This window comes from Chiloscyllium plagiosum, unplaced genomic scaffold, assembly GCF_037043375.1.
Source record: "Chiloscyllium plagiosum isolate Xiang-an unplaced genomic scaffold, Cpla_swu_hap1 HiC_scaffold_19, whole genome shotgun sequence".
NCBI lineage: Eukaryota > Metazoa > Chordata > Chondrichthyes > Orectolobiformes > Hemiscylliidae > Chiloscyllium > Chiloscyllium plagiosum.
This window is the reverse complement of record NW_028270157.1, coordinates 13,971,951-13,990,021: the sequence shown is the minus strand read 5'-3', so window position 1 is coordinate 13,990,021 and position 18,071 is coordinate 13,971,951. Positions and strand designations below refer to the sequence as shown.

General features: G+C 41.9%; 1 protein-coding gene across 1 annotated transcript in view; it reads right to left on the bottom strand.

Moving 5' to 3' along the window:
- Positions 1 to 18,071, bottom strand: part of tbk1 (TANK-binding kinase 1) — a 46,627-nt gene that overhangs the window by 11,404 nt on the left and 17,152 nt on the right. The window contains exons 7-17 of the mRNA XM_043709951.2: positions 16,263 to 16,373; positions 14,212 to 14,391; positions 12,494 to 12,690; positions 9,842 to 9,900; positions 9,647 to 9,738; positions 8,954 to 9,055; positions 8,169 to 8,247; positions 6,592 to 6,713; positions 6,408 to 6,484; positions 4,615 to 4,654; positions 382 to 483 (exon numbers count right to left, since the gene is read on the bottom strand). Of these exons, the coding sequence (XP_043565886.2) occupies positions 382 to 483; positions 4,615 to 4,654; positions 6,408 to 6,484; positions 6,592 to 6,713; positions 8,169 to 8,247; positions 8,954 to 9,055; positions 9,647 to 9,738; positions 9,842 to 9,900; positions 12,494 to 12,690; positions 14,212 to 14,391; positions 16,263 to 16,373 (1,161 nt within the window). The remainder of the gene's footprint in view (positions 1 to 381; positions 484 to 4,614; positions 4,655 to 6,407; positions 6,485 to 6,591; positions 6,714 to 8,168; positions 8,248 to 8,953; positions 9,056 to 9,646; positions 9,739 to 9,841; positions 9,901 to 12,493; positions 12,691 to 14,211; positions 14,392 to 16,262; positions 16,374 to 18,071) is intronic.

Sequence of the window (18,071 nt, the reverse complement as noted above, 5' to 3'; positions counted from 1 at the left end):
GAGACGGGAGCCAGAGAGAGAGAGAGACGGGAGCCAGAGAGAGAGAGACTGGAGCCAGAGAGAGAGAGACGGGAGCCAGAGAGAGAGAGACGGGAGCCGGAGAGAGAGACGGGGGCCAGAGAGAGAGAGACAGACAGACACAGATGGACAAAGTAATTTCCTCTGAGCATCATGGTGGGCAGGTTTGATAGGCCAGTTGATATGAGTCAGGTTCAGAACTCTGTTGTTCCACTGACTATCATCACTGCCAGCAGCTACTGATGCACCTTAGTCACAAATCTATCACCAGGCTGGAGATTATCAATCTGCCTGTCAATCACAAAGTGGGTAAAAAAGATTCTGAACAAAGATTTAAATTAAATTTTACAATTTATAACTCACTTCATCCAGTCATCTGCCACATCTAGAAATGCCTGATACTTTGCAACACATTCATCCCTGAACAAGGAAATGGCTTTTGAAGCATACAGCCACATCTTCTGTCTGAAATAGAGGAGGAAAACACCATTCTTAGATGATAATACACTCTAGTATAAAAACTTAAAATGTGTTACAGTGCATAATCATTGTTCTGGGTGGTGTGCAGTCTGCACCAATAAGCATCCACTGTGCACCTTTACAGATCACTGCAGTACTCTATCAGAATTGGGCTGCATTGCACAATGCTGTAGACTGAAGCTTCCTTTTATAGCCATCCAGCATATTATCCTGCAAAACCATAAGAAATTGGAACAGGAGTAGGCTATTCAGCCCCTTGAGCCTGTTCTGCCGTTCAACAGGATCATATTTGATCCAATGCTCTTCACGTCCACCTTCCTGCCCTTTCCCTGTAATCCTAGATTTCCCTGAATAGAGTATATCGGGTATTCTGAAACAAAGCAAAGAGGTTCAACAGAATATCATATTACTGAACTCAGGTGATTAAAAAATATTCACAACAATTTGATTTGTCTATTTTTTTCTGCCAATTCAGCTCCATGATACTGGCAGTTTTGACATATGCCACAAGATCAAAGCTCTCATGAAAAACAAGTATTACAAGTGGAAGAAATAGATTAGATTAGATTCCCTACAGTGTGGAAACAGGCCCTTCGGCCCAACCAGTCCACACCGACCCTCGGAAGAGCAAACCACCCAGACCCATTTCCCTCTGACCAATCCACCTAACACTATGGACAATTTAGCATGGCCAATTCACCTGAACTGCACATCTTCGGACTATGGAAGGAAACCCACGCAGACACGGGGAGAACGTGCAAAATCCACACAGACAGTCACACGAGGCTGGAATCGAACCTGGGTCCCTGCTGCCGTGAGGCAGCAGTGCTAACCACCGTGCTGCCCCAAATGACCATAATTCTCTGCAAAAGACTTGGCAACTTTCAGGAGGTGACTCGCCAGTTCACCGCCCTGCCTGTGCTAAAGCTGAACCCGTTCACTGATGCTCTCTAGCAACAGAAACCTACTGTCCTCACCCAATCTGACCCATGCATGATTCTTGTCTCAGATCAAGCTGGCTGACTCTTGAATTCCCCTCTGAAGAGGCCTCGCATGCCACCCAGCTCAGTGAGGAGGGATAGTCAATAATGCCGGTGAAGTCTGTATCCCACAAGTGAGTAACAAAATCCCGGCTAGGAAGGACTGCCCCACCCATCACTTTTCCGTACAATCACTCAACTGATTGGAAAATCAGAATGGGCTCCCTCTCTGGCACTATATGCCCCTACACGCTGAACCCAGATGATACAATAGATCAGAAAATCTAATCCACTGCAGCGCCTGGACAAGCACAGTGGCTTCTTAATTATAATCCTTAATTATCTTACTAAACAGCTTTTCTTCTACATAAAAATGGATTCATTAGCTGCCAGCAATGATGGTATTTCCTGTCCCCAGCAATAGCTGTGGTGCAGAGGATACGCTGCAATTTAACCACCAGCTCAGATAGTTTCTGGCTGTTAATCTAAATTACTATGATTCAGACACTGATGTGAGGAGTGCTTCCTGCTCATTAAGTGGCACTAAAACCAATGCAAGTCTGAAATTATTGGCAGGCTCATACAAGCTCTTAAAAAGATTCTCCAAGGACATCTTGAAGAGAAGGGGAGGCACAATTAACACACGCCTTGCATTCTGGGCAACAGAGGCTTTGTCAGTGTAGTCAGGATGAAATCAGTCGATCTTGGAAACAGAGGAAGGTAGCTGCTCCGAATACTAAAGAAGAGGAGATGGCAGTGGTACTGTAGGAGCAATCCAGCAATGCACTGGGGGCAAAAATTCAAATACCACTATGGCAATTCAATGAATACATAGAGAATCACAGAGTCATAGAGGATACAGACCCTTTGGTGCAACTCCTCCATGCCGATCAGATATCCTAAATTAATCTAATCCCATTTGCCAGCATTTGGTCCATATCGCTTTAAACTCTTCCTATTTCAATACCCCACCCAGATGACTTTTAAGTGTTGTAATTCTACTAACCTCCACCACTTTCTCTACAAAGCTAATCGTAGTAATGATGACCATGAAATGATCATCAGTTATTGTAAAAACCTCTTCAGTTCACTAATGAGCTTGAGGGACGACTATCAACCTTATCTGATCAGGCCTAGGCATGTCTCCAGACACGCAGCAACATGGTCGGCTCTTACCTACCCTCTGAAATGGCCCGAAAGCTGTTTGCCACTCCATTAAAGGTCAGTCAGGGACAGCTAACAAATGCTGGCATTGTCTACCATGGCCATATCCCACGTTAAGATTCAAGGAAATAAAAGGTCCTGGGTAAAGAGAAATCGATCCTATTGATAAACAGGTGAGAAGGTTGTATTCTCGTTTTCAGGATCGTCTCTGTGGCCAAGTACAAATGGGGCAGGTTCGGTGGGTTACAGTTTTACCTGCCTACTTACAATACTGCGAGAGATCTGAAAAAACAGACCAACTCAATTCTTAAATCAGAAAATCAAAATTCCACAGCCGTGGGTAATGTGAATAAAAACAGGAAATGTTGCCAGGTACCCAGCAGTCTGTGTGTCTAAGCATTTTCTGATTTGGTCTAACCGATGCTGATAAGGCTGCTTACGTACATTACTCATTTTTACCAGGCATCAGTCAGAGTATGCCTTCTCTTTCAGAGCTATTAGCCTGTTGCGTTTTGAAAAGTTACGTTTACCACATTTATGACCTCACTAGCTTTAGTGAGGATCTCATTCCTTGAGGATCAGATTCGACCTGAGTTTGCCAATCCAATCACTGAGCAGTATTATCCCTAGACTATTAATTCAGAGACCCGGGACCTGGATTAAAATCCTGCCACTTCAATTCAGTAACAAATCTGGAATTAAGAGTCTAATGATGACCATAAGTCTGAAAGCTCGAAGAACCCATGTGGTTCACTAAGGCCCTTTACAGAAGGAAACTGCCACCTTAACCTGGTTTGGCCTGTACAAGATAATACATGGCTTGCAAAGGGTGGACGCTAGGAAATTGTTTCCGTTAGGCGAGGAGACTAGGACCCGTGGACACAGCCCTAGAATTAGAGGGGGTAAATTCAGAACAGAAATGCGGAGACATTTCTTCAGCCAGAGAGTGGTTAGCCTGTGGAATTCATTGCCGCAGAGTGCAGTGGAGGCTGGGACGCTAAATGTCTTCAAGGCAGAGATTGATAAATTCTTGATGTCACAAGGAATTAAGGGCTACGGGGAGAATGCAGTTAAGTGGAGTTGAAATGCCCATCAGCCATGATTGAATGGCGGAGTGGACTCGATGGGCCGAATGGCCTTACTTCCACTCCTAAGTCTCATGGTCTTATGGTATGTGACACCAGACCCACAGCAATGTGGTTGCCTCCAAATCAATGAATTAAAAATAAGGTGGACTTGAGGAAACATAAATTTTAACTCTTGAATTTCAGATTCTGATCAGCTCAGTGACCTCTGCATCTACCCACAGAGTCATGCCCCATGTTAATAAATAGTCCAACAGTTACAGTGGTGTTTGGCAAGTCAGCAGCATTGACAATATAACGCATCAGCTCGTGGGGGGGCAAAAACAAAGCACTTTTTTTTTGTTCAGTGCAGCAAATCTCATCAAAACGTATCAGCTTGGTCACATGTGAATTCAAATGAGGCACTGTTCCAAAATCCCAACTCCAGAAAAAAAAACAGGGTGAGTGAACCGATTCAGAGAAGTTACATTCCTTTAAGGATTAAGTTTCGGAGCTGGGTCCTTTTTGGTCCATTGCAATGCTTGGCTAATTCAGCTCACCCCTAGGGGACAGAACCAAACTTAAAATCCAGATCCAGGAAGAAGGTGGAGAATATTGACAATTTGAGGCAATGCTACCAATGATTTTCCCACTAATTTAGGCAAAGGATGGAAAACTCCTGGGTACCATGTATCCTGCCCTGCTCCTGGATTCCAATGATCCATCAGTGGCAGAGAATGGCCCAGCCCCCTTGCAGCTGGGACTCAGAAACTTACTCTGTGATGTATGTCACATAGCAGCAATCCTTTTGCAGGTAATACTAACTTTTAATCAACTACAAAGAGTGGAAACCACAACTCTTGGGGCACAAGCGATCAGACTAAATTCACCACATGTAGAGTACTTACTTGTCAAATTTGTGAATCTGCTCCTCATTATAAGGCAGCTCTGAAAAAGAAACAGTGGTCAGAACAAAATCTTTGGGAATTAGGAGTCTTTAAAAGCTGGCACTCAAACCCAAAGGAATACAGGAGGAATGTATTTACCCAGAGTCCAGCTAGAATCCAGAATTCACTACAGCAGGAAATGGCTGAAGTGTACAGTATGGATATATGGGGAAGCTAGGGGAGCGTGACAGAGAAAGGAACAGGATGTGTTGAGATTAGATGGAAAGGGGTGGGAAGATGTTCGGTGGAACATAACCAACAGTACTGACCATTTGGGCTGAATGGTCTGTTTCTGTACTACACGTTCTATGAACTAGCGTATTGACTTATTTTATCATCTTTGAAAACAGCAAGGTGGCTAGGACAACAGTAGAACTCAAAATTCTCCAGAATGCATGGACAGAGTGCATGGAAGGAATAGAACTGAACTGTCATAATTGCCCAATATTTTGGCAAACAACTAAACAAGGCTCTTCTGTTCACTTTGTTTTTACTCATTCTCAGGATGTGGGCGTGGCTGGTTGGACCCACATTTCCTGCCCAGTCCAAGCTGCCTTCGAGAAGATGGTGATGAGCTGCCTTCTTGAACATCTGTGGTCCATTTGGTGAAGACAGACCAACAATGTTGTTCGGGAGTTTGACCTCGCAACACTGAAGGAATGGAGAGTGGCTTGATGGGGAACTTGACCAGTGGTGTCCCACAGGGATCCGTTCTTGGGCTTCTGCGCTTTGTAGTTTGATAAATGACTTGGATGAACAAGTGGAAGGATGGGTTAGTACATTTGCCGATGACACAAAGGACGGTGGTATTGTAGATAGTGTCAAGAGCTGTTGCCGGCTACAGCATGACATTGAGAGGATGCAGAGCTGGGCTGAGAAGTCGCAAATGGAGTTCAACCTGGATAGATGTGAAGTGATTCATTGTGGAAGGTTGAATTTGAATGCTGAATACAGGGTTAAAGACAGGATTCTATGCTGTGTGGAGGAACAGCGGGATCTTGGGGTCTACACCCATAGATCCCTCAAAGTTGCCACCCATTTTGATAGGGTTGTTAAGAAGGCATATGGTGTTTTGGTTTTCATTAACAGGGGGATTGAGTTTAAGAGCTGTGAGGTTTTGCTGCAGTTTTGTAAAACCCTGGTTAGACCACACTTGGAATACTGTGTCCAGTTCAGGTTGCTTCATTATAGGAAGAATGTAGGTGCTTTTGAGAGGGTGCAGAGGAGATTTACCAGGATGCTGCCTGGATTGGAGGACTTGTCTAATGAAGAGAGGTTGAGTGAGCTTGGGCATTTCACACTGGAGAGAAGAAGGAAGACTGGTGACTTGATAGAGGTGTACAAGGTATAGATAGAGTAGATAGCCAGAGACCTTTCCCCAGGGCAGAAATGGCTGTCATGATGGGTCATAATTTTAAGGTAATTGGAGGAAGGTTTAGGGGAGATGACAGAGATAGGTTCTTTACACAGAGTGTGGTGGGTGCATGGAATGCACTGCAAGCAGTGGTAGTAGAGTCAGAGACATTAGGGACATTTAAGTGATTGCTGGACAAGCACATGGGCGGCAGTAAATTGAGGGGTGTGTAGGTTGGGTTGATCTTAGATTAGGACAAATGCTCGGCACAACAGGGCCTGTACTGGGCTGCACTGTTCTATGTTCTCTGTTTACGTCCTAAGATTTCATCTGCTTGTGGCTGACACACTGTGGCCTTCAATTGGCCAGCTAACCAAGAATAAAAAGTGTATGTTCTTACTGTGCAATGCTTTATCCTTTTTGAATTGATGATAGATTTCAGTTATCGAGTCCAGAAGTACCTGAAGCTTTTCAAGGCTGAGAAAAAGAGGGAAAAAAAATGACAAATATGAACAGTTTGACAGCACCTACCAAAGGCAACAACAAAAAAGAAAACAAATAGGTGCTGGGAAACGTAAGCTCACTTTCTGTCTTCAGGATGTGTCCCTTCATGATAAGCCCAATGATCCGACAACTGACTGCCAGGTAAAAACGTGCCTTCAATATCCTTCATATCATGGCTAATGGATTCCATAGATCCTGCCAACTTTACAAAAAAAACAAAATTCAAACTTGTAAAGCATAACCGTGGGAGGCATACGATAGGGTTAGAATGGAGCAGGAGGAACAAGCAGGCAGGACAGTCATCTGTTACTATACAGGCACCTGCAGGAAATTATGATAAGTGTGTCATGAAATACCAACCGATAAGTGAAGTTCCCACCCATTCTAAAATATCTTTTAAAAATAGTGTTTGAGTTTCTTCCTATAATTGTATTTAGCTCAGTTGGCTGGACGGTTGGATTGTGTCGCAGAATGATGTCAACAGTGTGGGTTCAATTCCTTTACTGGCTGAGGTTACCATGAAGGCCTCTCCTTGTCAACCCCTCCCCTCTCCTGAGGCACGGTAACCTCAGGGTAAACCATCAACAGTCGTCCCTCTATAGTGAAAGAGCAGCCCATGGTCTGGTAAGACAATGGTGACTATTTACTGAATTCTTGTACAATCTTTCTGAAAAAAGTTAACTTCAAACAGCCTGGAGTGATTAGGAAAGTCAACAAGTAAACTTTTTCATAGTTCTCTTCAAGGAAGACGTGTCACAGAACTTCTGTAGAGCAATGCTTTACAGACAGAAAATACAAACTCTAGTGAGCAAAAGGTGAGCTTTAAATGCTCTTCTAAACTGGATCGACTCACTAAATAAATAACAGCAACGTTCTTTCTGCATACACCTCGGCTCGCTTAAACAGTGCATCCATTGAGAATGGTGCAATAACGTATGATTAGAGATATGGAAAGCGATGCAAAGATGCAACATGTGTAGAGTCATAGAGTCACACAGCACGGAGACAGACCTTTTGGTCCAACCAGTCCATGCTGACCATAATCCCAAACTAAACTAGTCCTACCCGCCTGCGTTTGCCTCATATCCCTCCAAACATTCCTTATTCATGGACTTATCCAAATGTCTTTTAAACTCTGTAGCTGTACCCGTATCCACCACTTCCTCTAGAAGCTCATTTCACACACAAACTACTCCCTGTGTAAAGAAATTGTACCTTATGTCATTTTTAAATCTTTCTCATCTTAAAAATATGTCCCCAGTTTTGAAGTTTCCCACTCTAGAGAAAGGACACTTGCCGTTCACTTTACCTATACCCCTCATGATTTTACAAACCTCTATAAGGTCACTCCTCAACCTCCTATGCTCCAGTGGAAAAAGACACAGCCTATCCAGCCTCTCCCTATAACTCCAACTCTCCACTCTTGGCAATATCCTGGTAAATCTTTTCTGAACCCTCTCCAGTTTAATAATATCCTTTTTGTAGCAGGGTGACCATAACTGGACACAATACTCCAGACGAGGCCTCACTAATGTTTTGTACAACCTCATATGTATTAACTGCCTGGATGTTCCCAGTAAACATTTACAGAAAATTTAGTTCATAACTCAGAGTGAAAATGGTTGGTTTCTTAATCTCCACAAAATAAATTACTCACACGTAGAAGCTTGTTGTGAATTTCTGGTATCTCTTCCAAGTCTGATGACAGTATGTTTGTCTGCTGCAAACTGTTGTATCTGTCAAGTGTGCAAGGTGCATAAGCAAAAAAAGAAAAGTTAGCACTAGTCTGACATTGTTAGCTTGAATTTCTCTCAACCAGAGGAACTAAAATTTTAATTAAGATTGATAAGAGAAACTTCCAATAGATATTTCATTAGTTGCTCAAAATGATTTGGATTAAAGGCCTGAGCTCTACATGTTGACCCACTGGTTTGAGAGTAACTGGAAGCTGATAATCTTGAATTAATCACTTTTTTTTTCAAATATTGAGAATGTTCCTTGCAAAGGTGAGAAGTTTTCTTTACATTAGAGAGTGTTTCTCGAATATGAATGATGTGAGCGAAGTGAAGTTGGAGCTGCACCCTAATTAACTTTCACTCAAAGCTCACAAGTGCAGCTGAGAATTGCGTCTAGGTTATGTATCACCAAACTTCAGCTCTACCACAACAAGTAACATCTGCAGTTTTAATTAAAATTTACTAGAAATGTTGCAGCAATGACATTGAATGATGCCAAATATTCTTGCGCCAATTTTGAGACTTAAATAAGTCAACAGCTTTTCATAGAGACACAAAAAAAAAGTTTTTAAATTTACAGGATTAGGCGAAACAACGGCTTCTGGCCTTGCACCTCTGAGACTCTTGTTTTCTGTCTATTGACTTAAAGAGTCTGAAGTGACATGGGATGAGGTATGTAGCAATTGTGAGCAATGCTAACACTTACATATTCCTGGCTCTCTCAACAGTGGTCATGCAGAAGTTTAGCTTTAGAATAACTTCAGTCTTCTTGTGCAAAGTTTCACGAAAGTTGTCCATGGTGATTCGACTAGAGAAGTGAATGTACAAATTAGAACTGAACGGTTTTATCAGAATGCATGCATACTGTATGCATTCCATGAGCACACATTTACAAGACTGTGGTCTGTGGGTGGGGGAATCAGCCAGTCTGAATGTAGTCTACTATATTTCTGCACCCCTTGACAATGGAACTGTTAACAACTTCCAACTAAGACCAAGTGATGCGCTGAAGATATTGCTTTCATCTGCAGAGTTCTTTGAATCTGTTGAACAATTTGACGGACTCTTAACACATTAACAAATATGAGAGTCCACTGTTTTACACTAAAGTCCAAGGAGAATGCCAACTGGACAAGTTAACAAGTACTCGGTTAAAAGCTTCCACAGTTGAAGGGCAAAAGCAAAATCACCAATATAAATAATGGAGAAAGCAAGGGAGGAGGAGTTTGGGGACAATACTGGATATTCTTCATGTGATGGAATGACACAACATGCTCTTAAATTAAAAGGAATTCCAAAGCTCTTTAAGGAAATGACTCCAGTTTTGATCTTAACTAGTTTTTCCATTTATAAAGAGACAAGCTTCTGCACATCACTGTAAGGAAGAAAAGTTCCTTACATTATCCACCGAACACCTTTCCGCACCAGCTCCTGGTACTGCAAAAGTCTGGAGGCTATTTTCTGTGCTTGGCAGACAACACCAGTTATACTCTAGGAGAGAAAGCACAATATACAAATTGATGGAGTGTTAACATTTGTAGGGTTTTTAAGTGATGGTAGATAAAGTTTAAATGAAAATGAATACAATCCTCACCTTTGTGCAGGACACGTCAAGATCCAAATCATAACGAGGATGTAACTTTGGAAGTGAGACTGCAAGAGAAAACATGACTACTTTTACTATAATGCACGGTCACAGATGAATACAGACATGGTTCTGCTGCCAGTTTGGTCTAATATTACGAAATCTCAAACCTGCACATTCAAAAACTCTAATCAAAGATAAATTTTCTAAAACCCTGCACCCAAGTATCAGAGAAAATAAATGCTGAGCCAAATAATGGAAAGATTTGGAAGGTTGCCTCACTTGTCAGAGATGCCATTTTTAGGAGAGTCTTAAAAGAGAAGGAAGATGAAAAGGAAGAGTTGGGAACAAAATTCCGGAGTATAGGATTGACACAACAGAATGCATTGTGACTGACAACAGGGTGCAGGGAGTGAAGAAGATGAAAAAGTTATAGCACAGAGGTTTTTTAAATTCATTCATAGGATTTGGGTGTTTCTGGTTGGACCAACATTTATTATCTATCCCTAGTTGTCTTTGAGATGGTGGTGATGTGCTGACTTCTTAAACTACAGCCCTTTTGTATAGGTACATCCAGAATGCTGTTTGGGAGGGGATTCCAGGATATTGACCTAGGAACAACGTTGGAGAAAGTGAGGACTGAAGATGCTGGAGATCAGAGTTGAAGAGTGTGGTGCTGGAAAAGCACAGCTGGTCAGGCAGCATCCGAGGAGCAGGAGAGTCGACGTTTCGAGCATAAGCTCTTCATCAGGAATCACCAAGAACAATGCTGTCATAGGTGCTTTGTGAATTTCTGCATTGCATCTTGTAGATGGTACATACTGCTGCTAATTAGTGATAGTAATGGAAACAGTGAGTGTTTGTAGAGGAGGTAAGAATCAAGCAGGCTGCTTTATCTCTGGAGGTGTCGAGCTTCATGTGGGTTGCTAGAGCTGCACTCATTCAGACAAATGGGAGTGCTCCATCATACTCCTGACTTTGTACTTTGTAGATGGACAGGCTTTGGGAAGTGGCCACATTTCCAAATCTCAAACCTGTCACCACATTTAATCACATATTGACTGCCGTGTAAATAAAGTGACACAATTATGGTAAAATATCTGTTTCGCCTCCATTTCTTCTACATTGCTGAGCATTGTTTTAAAAACCATGGATTGTGGAAGAGATTGCTTTTGCTGTTGTTTGGTCACACAGTGGGAACGTTTAGATACAGGTGAAATGGCATCAGGGAGTGGGCACAAAATGAGATTCAGTCAGCACCAAATAGCTGATTGGTCTGTGGAGTGATGGCCAGATGTTACCGACAAATACCCAGTGACTGCCAGCAGCTATGAAACTGGTTCCTAGGTAGCTGAGTAATTATGGATGTGTATAGCCAGGAGCCTTGGAACCTTTAAAAGGGAGGTAGGGTCTTTTTGTCTGCAGTGAGAAAAGATCTAAAGCCCGAAAGCCAGTTTATTTTCCCTCACCAGCCGCTGTAAGCTGCTTCTTTTAACCAGTACGTTCCAGATTTTATGGACCAGACCACACCCCTTCAAAATATTTTTAAGAAAGTGGACTAGATCCTAACGTTTCCTAAGGCAAATGTGAAGTGCCATTGTTCCAGTTACAATGCGACTGGTCAAACTACTTGACGTGTAGAAAAACGCATTTTGTTTATACATTGTAGTTTAAAAATACAACTGAAGAAAGGAATTTAGAATAACTTTACGGGATAACAGATTACTAATTAACTGTTCCAATATACCAAAATCCCAAAACACACGCCTTGGCGAAAAGCAACATTCAGACATAGATTCTCACATGCTATTCTCCAATCCAGGAGAGGAAAAAAAAGTCGAGAAAATTCAGTCAGAGTAGCAGCCAGGAGACATTCATTGAAGTTTCTAACTCTGAGACCCTGATGCTACTGAAAAACCAAAACACAGAAATCAGGATCTGACAGAGTTGGCCACACCCAATCAGCTCATTAAAAAAAAAACCCACCAAACCTTCCTCAGCTGTTTACATTACCCCAGTTTGCTCGGGACCTCTACCTACAACCACTCTTCAAAGAAAAACCATGACAAAATAACCTTTAAAGCCACAGTATCATAATGATGAGTTGCAAAGTAGTATCTCTTCACTCCCTGCAGGGAGGTGAAAACACATGGAGAAGACAGACTGCGAAGCAGCAAGTGTTGGCAATCCAAAAGGTCTATCTCAGTGAACCCTGCACTGACTGTGTAGTAATGCCAATCAAAGTGTGATAACAGCAAACAATTGTCCCACATAAAGGGCACAACGTTTTATGATGCATTAATATTTGGATAAAAAGCCTATTGAATACAAGGATATGGTTTGTAACTGTGGTAAACAAATTCATTTTCTGCATATTTAAACTTGCTAATGTGCAAATCAAAATCTTAAACAATAAAACTTAGATTTAAACCTCCGTGAATAATGATTATCTCCAGAATGGGAATCTAACTTATATTTCTGTATTCATCCCAAACTTTTAAATTCACAGTAGTCATGCCGAAGTTCAACGCTCCTTTCTTAAACTAAAGTGCAGAAGCTCGTATAACACCTAAAGAATGATCAGTTTCCCACCCACACCATGAAAAATAATACTGCCATAAACCTAGCTTTACTGAGAAAATGTTGCATCAATAAACGTACGTTCCTGGTAGATCAATCCCACTGCACTCACGACCTCTCTGCTCACAAGTATTAGAGGATTATCCTCAGAGGTTTTGGGGAAATTGTGAGCTTGTATATTGGGTTCCAGCTCAAGGTGTTGGCCCTCAAAGATCAATTCTTGCAGATGGGGTGCAATCTCAGTCTGTTTATAAACCAAGTCAGCAAATAGATGAGTGCTGTAAAGAAAGACAATACCATAACTAGAACTTTAACCACACTGTAGAAATCAAAACTTCACCGACAGCTAAGGTAAAACTTTGCTTTTGTCAAATAAGAATCCACATTGGAGAATTGGTGAAACAATCAGCTGGAGACAAAGATTACACACACGTCAGAGGACGGGATATTAGTTCAATATTATAATTCACACAATATGTGTACAAGTGGACAAAAGAAGTTAGTTCTAATCCACCTCATGCAGATGGTTAGATTAGCAATGAGGAAGAATTCACAGAGTGCATTCGGGACAGTTTCTTAGGGTTCAGGCTTTTTTGGATTTGGTGATCTACAACGAAGCAAGTTTCAGAAATGATGTCAGAACAAAAGATCCCCGAGGAAACAGTGACCATAACATGGTAGAATTTAGCATTCAGAGAGAGGCCCATGAGTCAGAAACAATTGGGGCAAGGTTAAATACGGATAATTACAAAGAAATGAGGACATGGATGGCTGGATTGGACTGGGAAAGGAGATTAGCAGCAAAGACAGTTGAGGAATGATGGTGGAAGTTTAAGAAAATAGATCATGGTCCACAGCAAAGATATATCCCAGTGAGGAAGGAGGATTTTAGGAAGGGGATAAGCCAATCATGGTTAATCAGGGAAGTTAAGGAAAGCATTTAATTGAAAGAAAAGAAAAATACAATTGGATTCATCCCAGGATATAACTTTTGTGATTGATACTGGCCAGGACACAAAGGTTAACTCTCCTCCTGTAGTTCAAATCTCTACGATAACATCTTTCATGTCCACCTGATGTAACAGGCATGTTCTAATATCTCATCAGCAAAACAGTATCAGTGACAGCACAGCACTCTTTCAATATTAGAGAAGCACAGAGGTGTGTATGGACAGCTGAGACTCTGAACATCCACAAGAGGTCAATGGGTATATTAAACATTACTCATACAGGCACCACTCAGGTTGAGAAGGGGTTCTGTTTCTGAGTCCGTTTCCAAGTCATTTTGTACACAAGTCAGAACACTATGCAGAACAATATAAAGTAGTCGTTCATAGAGACTGGAAATGTTCATACAGCGGATATTTAAAATTACAGCCATGTATGGGACTGCATTTGTAAGTGTTTGAAAGTCGCATGCTTGTGAATTGGAGACGTCCTGTTCTCTCACATTACTTTTATGAGGTAACTTTTACAGCCATTTTAAAAGCTTTTAAAAAGATAGTCATATTTCTCAATTTAAAATACAGTTTAATATTAGCCCACAATGTTGTTTTATTGGAACCAATTTATATCATGAATCTTGCTCCAGCCATCTCATGCATGGATGGAGTGACAATTTAGAGGATGGACTTTCCAAAAGCAATAATAAACCACCTTGACAAGCCAAGACTAGGAACAACATAAGGACAAGTTTGCTTTGCTGTTCACAGCCATTTTCTAAATGGATCATTGACCACTGGGAAGCAGAGGCTACAATTTAAAATTTACACCATTTTCACGTTTGGTATTATACGTACGTGTTGTAGCTGTGAATGTAAATCTTGTGCAATGTCACTTGCTGCAGAGAGAAGACGTGTATCACTATCCTGTGCAAAACATCACTGGTTTCTGCAAAAAATTGATCAAAACCCCAGCACTTCTCCTGATCAGCTTCAAGAATGTTTGCCAGGATAGGCGTCAACAAGGACTGCAGGCCTCTGTGGAGAGAAAGAGCAGTGAAATGTCTTCCTGTTTCAAAACCAATGACTTCAAAATGAAAGAAAAAAGTCTTTCCACCAGTTATTTCTAGCACATTTCTACATAAATGTCAATCAAAATTAGATTTGAACGACATAGCAGAGCTCTGACAGAGGATGGAGAAAACACATCCTGAAATATTTGTGGATCATTCCATCATAGGGAGAAGCAAAGCCCTTAGAGTGAGGCCTGCATCTTGCCCTGACATTTCCTCTGAACTCTCCCTGACAGGTGAATATAATGATTTTCTTTGAACGATCAGGTCCTAGTGAGCCTCATCTCACTTGGGGAAGTGATTTGATGTTCCATCTATCAAGTTCTAAATCAATTAAGACGACAGTGCAAACGATCAACTCACTGCAAGTTGTCGGTCACTCAGTTGCGTTCACGTGTTACTGATGTTCCAGCTTGCTAATTGGAAAGCTTGCAAACTTTTTCTTTTAATTTCTTTTGTTTGTCTGGTGCAATGGATTCCCACCACTTGCTGAGCACAGACTTGAAGCTCCAAGTATCTATGAAGCAGGCACTGCAGCAGGTCAGCACCTTATTATTTGGGGGTACCTCAACTTGAGGTGGACAGCATCTAGCCAGTGAGATATGACGGTAGCTCTCCCTGTCCAAGACACCCCCGCAACACCCATTCCTTACACTGATCAAATTGGGCTCATCACTTGTAACTGGTGTCGCCATATAGAGTTATAACTCTGCAGAAAACTACAACACTCTGTCTCAACTGCAAACCAGTGCAAAATTTAAAGAGATCCTAGGCTGTCCAAATCTCAGGGATCCCTCTTGACTGTCCCACTGAGTCAGGAGGACGTCATATTGAGAGATCAGTCTGGTTCTGGTTCCACTCAAAATATTTTGTCAGGGTTAACCCATGTAGCCTTCAAATCTCCCAAGGCAATGATTGGGCAGTGGAACTATCCAAAGGTGGGAGTATGGTTCATGAGGGCCAGGGCATGTCCATATGCCAACGGGCCTGTATCAGAGGATGTGAGGCCTCTACAGTTGGAGAGTTCCTCCAAAGCTTTAGACTAAGTTCACAGGGGACTCGACTTCCATGTGTCACCACAAGGGGACACAGCCAACACCCGATGGACGGACAGGCTGTCATGACAGGGAGAGACTGACAGAACTTGCCCACTTCTTCACCAACAGTATGGGTTGAAAATACAGAACAAACTAGCACCTAACAGCAGAAAGCACATCAACTCTCTTCATCCACACACGAGACACATCACGGGCATGTTTTAAATCACCACAGTGGTTACACGAGCTATCCTGAAAACATTCGGAAATGTTGAGATTCTAACAGGCAAAGGAATCACTAGTGATACAGCACAGGGAATCATACAGAGGACACAGGTGAAATCTCCATTAGCTTATTATTCTGCTCCCCCATTCTGAGGACCGTACTGTTCTGATATGTTATCAACTGAGGATACACATGAAAACCATCTACACCTAGATTCATGGCAACATAAAACTCAGCTTTTTCTAACAGACCCAGAACTAGGTTGCAGCTGTAATGGCTGGTCAGAGAAACAGCATAAAAACAAGGGGAGACCACAGGAGAAAGGAGGAGAAAGCACAAATTTTACTTTTAAAACTGTTTCTTATTATTTATTCATTTCTCAGCAGACAGAGTTTACATTTGAGCGGAATTACTCCATTTTTCACCTCTACCTACATATGAAGCCTAAAGTAATCTTCAAAATGTTGAAGTGATTACATGTTGACCCTTGTATTAATTTACATAAGGTCACTGATCATATTCAAAAACAATTATCAACATGCAAGCTAATGTTTTTTCCGAGCACAGGCTTACCTGGAAAGGTTGCAAGACAGTGGCAGCTCATGATGCCAAACAATTGGTCCATTTTCTGATTTCTGAACTCCGGATATTGTTCCTGGAGGTTTTTCTGTGATTATTTTGTACCTGAAACACGACACATAGGCAAACTAATTTTGGATCTTTTACAAAGGTAAAGTCACAATTATACGCACAAGCCACGATATTTTAACAAAATCTTATTGTCAGAAATATCTCACGGATCAGCCAAGGTACGACCTGCATGAGAAGGAAGAAGAACTAGGACACTAGGCAAGAATACATGGTATAATAGCAAGAGTAAGCTTTCAGGCCCTGAAGCCTGCCTCACCATTCAACAAGATCACGGCAGACCTGGCCTATGCCTCAACTTCTCTTTGGTGCCTGCTCCTCGTCGCCCTTAACTTCCCAACATTTCTACCATCTATCTGCTTTCTCTTTAAATATTTGCAGTGATCTAATCTCCACAACTCTCCACATTGAGGAATTCCAGTTTTAAATGACTGACACCTTATTCTGTTACAAAATGAAAGTAGTTTGAAAGGTAGGCTGTAAGAATGGCTTTTGCAAGTTGAGAAAAAAAGTCCAAAGGATTTGGGAAGGCACTAGAAACTCTAAATCCTGAGCTGGTGGTGCAACTGAGATAGGATGACAGTGTCATAGGAAAAGTGAAGCGTGCTTTTGGAAAGATTCTTTCATGGATATGTGGGCTACATTGGCTACGTCAACATTATCGCTCATTTCCCTTGTTAGGGTGGCGGTGAGCTGCCTTCGTGTAGGGCAGGTACACTCACAGTGTCCACTGTCAGGAAGGGAATTTCAGGATTGTGACCCAGTAAAAGAGAAGGAACAGCAATGAAATTCTACATCAGCATGGTGTATGGCTTGGAGGAGAAGTTGCAGGGGGACACTGTCCCCACGCATCTGCTGCCCTTATCCCTCTAGATGGTAAGAGTTCATGGGGTAGAGAGGTTTTTGTCGTAGGAGGCTCAGTGAGTTGCTACTGTACATCTTCTGGGTGGTACATGCAGCTGCTCCCATGGATAGGTAGAGGAATGAATATCGAAGATGGTGATGAGTTACTACTCAAGAGGCAGGTTTCTCTTTCTATGTAACCAGTAAGAGAGGGAGAAGAACTGATAATCAGCAATAAAGGAAACATTTGGAATGCAAAGATTTGGGAACAGCGCCCCAACAGAGATCTGAGAGACTTACAGGAGTCATCAAAGACGACTGCAGTGATTGGATAAGACGTGAGGTGGCCGAATTTAAAGACATGCTGCAGTGGGAGTTCTGGAGACAGCAAGCAGAACTCTGGAGACATTAAGCCTCCAGTTAAGAAACATATTAATTGGGGGGGGGGTTGGGAAAGGAGGTTGGAAGACGTGCTCAGTGTTGATGGGGGCAGGACAAAGGCAGAGGTTTAGGAGGATCGAACCGTTCTTGAAGATTATTTGGTTGTGGGAAATAAAGGCATGTCACAATCCAACAGAATCCCAAATGGCACAGACTTAATGAGTAGCCAGGAGAAGTGTCATAAGGCAGATCTTTGAACAGGTGATAAACAGGATTTCTTTAGTTCTGCTAACATAAACCTGTGGGAGGTTTTAGCTTCTTCACAAACATCATCAAATAAAGATTTAGACAGCTTTTGGAGATGGGGTAGTGGTTGATATACAGTGCTGAATTGACAAATATATCCACATATATACATACACACAAAATATATCCACATATATACATACACACAAAATATATCCACATATTTCTGAACCCCATATATTGATGATGAGGTTTGTTCTGCCA